Source organism: Loxodonta africana, chromosome 9 (genome assembly GCF_030014295.1).
Source record: "Loxodonta africana isolate mLoxAfr1 chromosome 9, mLoxAfr1.hap2, whole genome shotgun sequence".
Taxonomy (NCBI): Eukaryota; Metazoa; Chordata; class Mammalia; order Proboscidea; family Elephantidae; genus Loxodonta; species Loxodonta africana.
The window spans coordinates 11,401,426-11,408,192 of record NC_087350.1 but is presented as its reverse complement, the minus strand read 5'-3'; the positions used below and the strand labels follow the sequence as shown (position 1 = coordinate 11,408,192).

Below are 6,767 nucleotides of genomic sequence, written 5' to 3'. Positions count from 1 at the left end.
ATTATTTGTCAAAGAAAAAGTAAAAAAAAAAAACAACTTAATATTCACAATTTACAACATTAAGTATTTATAAAAGAAAGTTAGGTTCTACTTCTGGGTTGATGAAAGAAAAAAAAATACGTGGGAAAGATGGAGTTGGGCACAGAAAAGACTTTGAGAGTAAAAATCTCTGCAAAATAGCCAAGATCCCTGGGAGAACATAAGAAAGAAAAGCTATGAGATGGGGCTGGGGTGGGCAGGTGGGAGGGGGAAGAATGCTCTAGTCTAAATCTCTAAGGGATGAAGGGGACCAGGCTACAGGGTCACAGGTGTAATGAATAGAAAATCACACTGAAGGTCTACTAAGACAGGATGAGAAGGTGGAGTTGAAAGGTCCAGAGAAAGGCAGAAAGTTCTAGAAGGCCCAAAAGGGTGGAGGGATATGCTGGTCTGGGTGGTGAAGGGAAAGGCTCTGGGTCAGCCTCCTCTTGCTGTCCCCATCTCCACCCTCAGGAGCCCTTTGTGATGAGGCCACAGCTCTGTGATGCAGGCCTGGATTTATAAGCCACAGCACGCTCAAGGTGCTCAGTTGCCTAAGAGCAACAGTGCATTTCAGATAATGGAGAATTATCCCTGTCCTCTGAAAAGCGCTAGTCCTGCAGTGCTGAGCTCCCGCTGTACTTCCTGGGCCACTGATATCTTCTTGACCATCCTGTGTGCAGTGGGATTCTTCCTCCTGGTACTCCCCTACCTCATCCAGCGTAATTCACCCTTACCACCACCTAAGAAAGATATAAACATCCAGGAGGTAAGGAAGTCTCAGCCCAGTCCCAACAGAGATTGATTCTCTCTCTCTTTTTTTCCCTTTTCTATTCCTATTTCCGTTTTCTGAATCAAGTAGAGAGACTCCTGAGATGGGAAACCTCAGGAAAATAGAACATCAGCCTTCTAGGGACAGGCTGGGCAGGGCAGGGGCTAGAGTGGTCATCAGGACTTTTAGCTGAAGCTCTCAGACCACCTGCCTGGGTGTAATAGGAGGCTCCAGGGCAAAATGCCAAACATAGTGACTCAGTGGCCAAAGTCTGGATTACTGAGAGTTTGGGATCCCTGTGGGAGGACAGAGCCCTCAGCACTGGTTCAACAGTTGCCTTCTGTGGCAGGTGTCCCTGGGCAAAGTCCTCCTTTTGTGTCTGGACTGATCTGAGAGTGGTGCTGAGCACCTGAGAGCCCTGATCAGGGGCCAGAGCCGAGTTCTGGCCTCCAAAAGTTGATTCCTACCTGAGAGAGCACAGAGGCATGTGTAGGTCTGAAAGTCTGTGCCCTTCTTGAGCAGAGGAATGGTGACTAAAGAAATCCAGGCTAGATCTCACATGGAAAATCCTTTGCTGAGGTGTTCAAAGAAGGAAAGCAAAACGTTTTCATCCACTATAAGAATGAATACAAGGGAAAAACACAGAACTCCATTAAGTAACTGTAGAAAGTCATTTTATTCACACATACTGAATGTTAGCATCTTATTGGAAGGAGCAGAGAGAGAACTGGGTCCCAGCCCCTCATTCTCTTCGTGTATCTCAGCCTCAAGTGGAGACAAGGAGGAGGAGGAGCAGGAAGAACAAAAGTGACACTGTGAAAGGTAAGGTTCTGCCCACTCAACCCAGCCCCCACAGGTTAACCCTAACCTGTCCTGTCCCTGAGGGCTGTTTCCCAGTCTCGAAGGGTGCCAGTTGCTGGAGCACGTGCCTTTCTCAGGAAACAGCCCTGAGAGGGAGGCTCCTGGGAAGGGAATCGGAACGGGCTACTTCTCAGATTCCGTGCTGACCCTTCGAGGGCTGAAGCCGTTCTGGCCGTTCTGGGGGATGAAGCCATGATCAGCCGCGGTGGTGCTGCCTAGCAGGGGGCGGGGTGGGATGTAAGAGCCCAGGTGGATCTGGAGATGGGACAAGTCCAACTAGGACAAGCCGTTTAACTTTACCAAGGCTCATCTTCCTCACTGAGATGTCACAGAGGATAATGGACGTGGAAGCACTTTGTAAGTGACAAAGCACCTCGCACGCCTGGGCCTTGCTCTGAGGGTCAGCGATCATGTGACCTTGGGCTCTCAGAGTCTAACCTCCTGACGGTGTACCCTAAGGGACACTCCACTCAGCTTCCTGTAAGGTTCCTAGGCCCTGACCTTTACACCATAACCGTCTTTCCTGATTTCCAGCTTGCAGAAGTTGCCTTAAAGAATTACACAAAGCTCGGAGTCTGATTTCGCTTCTGCGAAAGTGAGTAACTTCCCCTTCTCTCCTGTGTCTGTCTTCCTACCAAGGGTTCCTGAGTGGCCCCAGGGTCCCAGAGCAGATAGTGCTAAATTGGAGAGTGCCTGCGGGTAGGGAATGTGAGAGAAGCCATTGGGACAGGGATAGCAGCAGCAGGGTGATGTCAGGGCATGGGGAGGGGAGGACGATGTCACGGGGAGGGGCATGTAACGTAAGGGCGTGGGGCGGGTGGTGTCAGGATGAGAGGAGGGGCGGGTGGCGTCAGGGCGCGGGGAGGGGCGGGGTGTGCGCTGCAGGCCAATCGACTGGGTTAAGCCCTGGTCCTGTCTTCTGCAGCTTCCTGGGAGAGCCAGGGGACGAGGGCCGCGTTCATCAGCGGAAAGGTGGAGAACCCTCTGGTGCGGCTGGAAAAAGAGCGCCTTCGGAAGCCGGGCGGCGGCGGCGGCGGCGTGAGGAGCAGCGTGCAGAGCCCACGACAGGTGCTGCGCCCGCAGTGTCCACCTCCACTGCCACGGCGCCTCCGACCCAGCCCCCGGGCCATCTGGCCTCCACCGCTTCGGCCCAACCTCCAGAGCATCCATCTGACTTGGAGACCGAGGGCTCTTCTGACTGGATAACTGAAGACTCTTCCGACCGGACCACTGATGACTCTGCTTCTTTTGACGGAAAGACCACCCCGGAGAGTTTTTCAGTTAACACGTATTATTCGGCGCCTTCTGTGCCTACAGTCACAGGCCCTGATGGCTCAAGTTGTCCTGTTTCGGCCTGTTCCTGGTGGTGGGCGGCTGCCAAGGCCTTTCTCGCCTGGAAACACTGCGAATCCCAGCAAGAGCATACTTCCTGCCACCCATCAAAGGCCTCTTTCTGGGGAGGTCGCACAGGTGGGAGCATAGAAGCTGGGAGCCCCTCTTTGCTTAACCCTGATGTCCAGAAGCCCCTGGAAACAGAGATTGCAAACAGAGTGGAATCAAAGATTTGTAAAGAAAAAGAAAAGGATGGATCATTTAAAAAACACGTGAGCCCAGACTACCGCCTGAATTCTTCGGGTATTTTAAAATCACTCAGTCATGAGCAGGCCACCACGGTTCTCCAGCCGTACTGGAGCAAACCAGAGCAGCTGTCCAGTCATCAGCAGCTCATATATCCCCAGGCCTTGGGGGAACATTTACCCCCCTCTCTGCACTGTGAGTCCCTGGGAGCTACTGCCCGGGTCTCTGGGAGCTCTCCACCAGTACAGTCTCCTGTTTTAGTCAATAGAATATCTAATGCCTCCCCAGTTCAAGTATCCTCACACTGCTCCCAGCCCTTGCCCCACCCTGAGGCCCAACCCCAGGCCCCACCTCTGGTCCCGGTCCTCACCCAGATCCCTCTCCAATCCTGTTCACCAATCCCACCATTGAAAAGTTGGGGAGCTTTACCCTCCGTGGCCAAAGGGTCTCAGGGGGCATTTAATCCTCTCAGTCCCAACCTTCCCCAGGACAACAGGGCCTCTGAGGCCCACAAGTCAGACTCCATCCTTTCTGGGGATGTTCCTAGCAGAACTGAGCTACAGAAACAACTGGAACAGCACATTCGAAAGAGGATCACCCAACACAAGCGGAGTCTGCCCAGCAGGATCCGAGAGTTTCTGGAACTGACACAGCCTTGGGAAAAATTACCAGGGACAGATCAGGCAAAGGACCAGCATGGACCCTCATGGCCTTCTGTGTTTCTAGGTGAAAGCAGCAAGGATGTAAAGGAGATGGGATGCACACATGAAGAAAGCTGCTGCACAAGGGCCCCAGGAAACTTCCAGCTAGGCAAGGACCTGGGCAAGGGGCTGGGGCAGGTCCCAAAATATGATATATCCCAGGGCTCAGAAAATTCCCCAGTGAAGGCTCTGTGGGCATGCTCTGAGAAGGAGTTAAGGAGTAACACAGGAAACTACATACTAAGAAACCCAAATAAGAAACAGCTAGAAACTCCCCTGAATGTCCATTTCGGCAGAGAGTTGGAGCACATCACCAAGGGTTCGATTCCTGTGAGTGTTGGCTGTTCCTGGCTTACTGCCAGCCATACTTTGCCCAAGTCTGACACTCACATAGAAACTGGAAATCCAGTATCCTGGGAGTGTCAGGCACAACACAGGAACACCACTCAGGAGTTTTCATCCCTCGCTCCAGGCACAGGGCAGGCCCTGGAGGCACATCCTAAAAGATTTTGTGTGAGGCACAAGTGGGACCTATCCGTTCAGGCAGGTAAGCCCATGAATCTCAGTTTGAGTGAGACTCAATCATCGCCCCTTTCCCAGTATGAATTTCCCTCCTCAGCCACTCATGAATCTTGGACCAGCTCAGGAGCTGAGGCTGCCAAGTTCTGGGGAGAAAACCTGCAGGCAGTCTGGGGAGAGAAGACGACAGTGAAAAAGTCAGACCCCACCCTGGGGACCCCTCCTCTCCTTACCCCCTCACCTGTAGGTGAAGAAGTCCAGGGGGCTCTGAGACAAACTCCATGTGATAATGACCCTAGGCCCTTGGAGGCCGCTCAAAGTGGGCAGGAGGGCAGGCAGCCTTTTCAGCCCCTCACACCCAGCATTGTGGGCAGAGGGCCAGTGAGCAGGACTGTCCCGGGGGCCCAGAGAGGCAGCCTAGAGCCAAATTCAAGTCAGTCAGTCACCAAGAAGGGGCCAGGGGAGGAAAGTGTGAGTTGTGCCCTAGGAGGCCCCAGCCCTAGTGTTGCAAGGTTGGAGATCAGCTATGAATCCCAGTCTTCGAGGGATCAAGAGACCAGGAAGGCAAAAGTGGCTAAGGGGTCCTCTGCACCACAGCTACAAGGTACAGACATCTTGAGAACTAGTGTGCTGGCCAAATCCCAAAACATCAGTGTGGATCTGACTAGTAAAAGCCCCTCACCTCCTGGAATGCCTGGTCAAGAACCAGGAAAGACACACCTTAAAGCACAGGTGCTTAATGAGGAAGAGCTCAAAATGGAGTTAGAGACAGTAAGCCGACCTCAGGTCTGTTCCACTGACGCGCTCCCTCAGGACTGTGCCACTGAAATGATTCTCCAAGGCTGTGCCACAGATATCTTGGCCTCTCAGCCATCTCGCTCCTCTCCAAAGCATGCTAATAGGGACATAGCAGCTCGGGAAGTGGTAAGTGAGCTCATGGAAGCCAGAGGGAGCAGTCTGGGGCAGCAGGACCCCAAGATCCCAAAACTTCAGGACCCATGGAAGAACCAGAGGAAGATTTCTGCCCCCACTGATGAAAGAAAAGTTTTTAGGAGGTGCAAACCAAAGGAGCCTGAAGAAGGGCTGGCAGGATTGGGGGCCTCCCGAGCCAGAGGAATGAGCCAGCCTGCCCGGGATAAGAGGGCAGTAGAGCCCCTTGGCATCACGTCCCCCCAGCTTCCAGCAGAGAAGAGACATGCTCCTCCAGAAGGCCACATCAAAGGGAGGATGAGGAACTTTCTTCAAAGCATTTGCCCTGATAAAAAAGACAAAGGGTGGGGTGATCCCCTGCAAAACGCAAAGCCAACTTCAGCCTCTGCCCAGAGCCACGGACCAGTCAAAAGCAAATTAGTGTTCATGGACGGGGAGGCTCCTGAATTTCAGGCACTTGTAAAGGCTGTCAGTCAGATCTTAGAAGAGAAACTTAGGCTTCAGCAACCATCTTATGCCTCAAAGTTAGAACAGCGAACAGAGAAAACCCAGGAAAGTCAGGACCCAGTTGGTAGGCAACCATCCTACCATAAGGCTCCCTCTTACCCAGAGAACAGGAGAGAAATGAGTGATACAGCCAGGAACAAATGGACCCACGAGGGGCACAGAAATCCCTACACAATGGTGAAATTCCAGGCCAGTGATCGGGCATTACCTTCCATGGGGCCTGTGCCCCCAGTCAGTCCTTGCCAGCATGGACCAAGAATGTAGGATGCCTCAGGATGCCCTCACCACTCAACATTCTGCCATCAGGAAGGTGTCTCTTATAGTCAACCAGCATTTTTTGGTGGGAATATTCTGCCCATGCAAAGAAAACCCATTTATTCTCACGTTAGCACATTCCCTATGTGCTAACGCCTCTCCCAGCCAATATAGTTACTGTTCCCCAATACACATGTTTTTACTCATGAGAAGATTGTGGCTTCTGTCTGTGCCATGCTGGGGTGTACGGGAGGGGTCAGTGTCCACTCTTTCTGAGCGCCTGCTTTGGCTTCTAGAAGGGATGAGGCATGCAGGGAGGTTGTCGGTGGTGTACACCCCCTCCACCCAATGTTCCTTAGTTTGCACCTTATGTTTTCGTAATACTGGAGTATTGTGAAATGAAATAATACATTACAAAAAAATAAAAGCATTCAGGGCTTGTCAAAATGAAAAAAACCTATTTACACTCAACCCTAGAATCTTGTTCTTGAACTTTATGCAGCTGCAGGGGATGGCCAGGAAATTCCCACATAGCTTCACAGTCACAGAGTGCACCAGGACGTGTCGGGGGCTGCCCTGGGAGCCTCTTCTCTCCCTAATGAAGACTAAGGAAATGGGCTCTGCAA

The 6,767-nt window shown here is 52.2% G+C and overlaps 1 protein-coding gene across 1 annotated transcript; it reads left to right on the top strand.

Moving 5' to 3' along the window:
- Positions 1–598: 598 nt before the first annotated feature.
- LOC104846924 (spermatogenesis-associated protein 31E1-like) lies at positions 599–6,150 on the top strand. The gene is made up of 4 exons (XM_010599981.2): positions 599–787; positions 1,555–1,612; positions 2,186–2,246; positions 2,577–6,150. Exons 1-4 carry the CDS (start codon positions 599–601, stop codon positions 6,148–6,150), a joined length of 3,882 nt encoding a protein of 1,293 aa, XP_010598283.2.
- Positions 6,151–6,767: the final 617 nt, after the last annotated feature.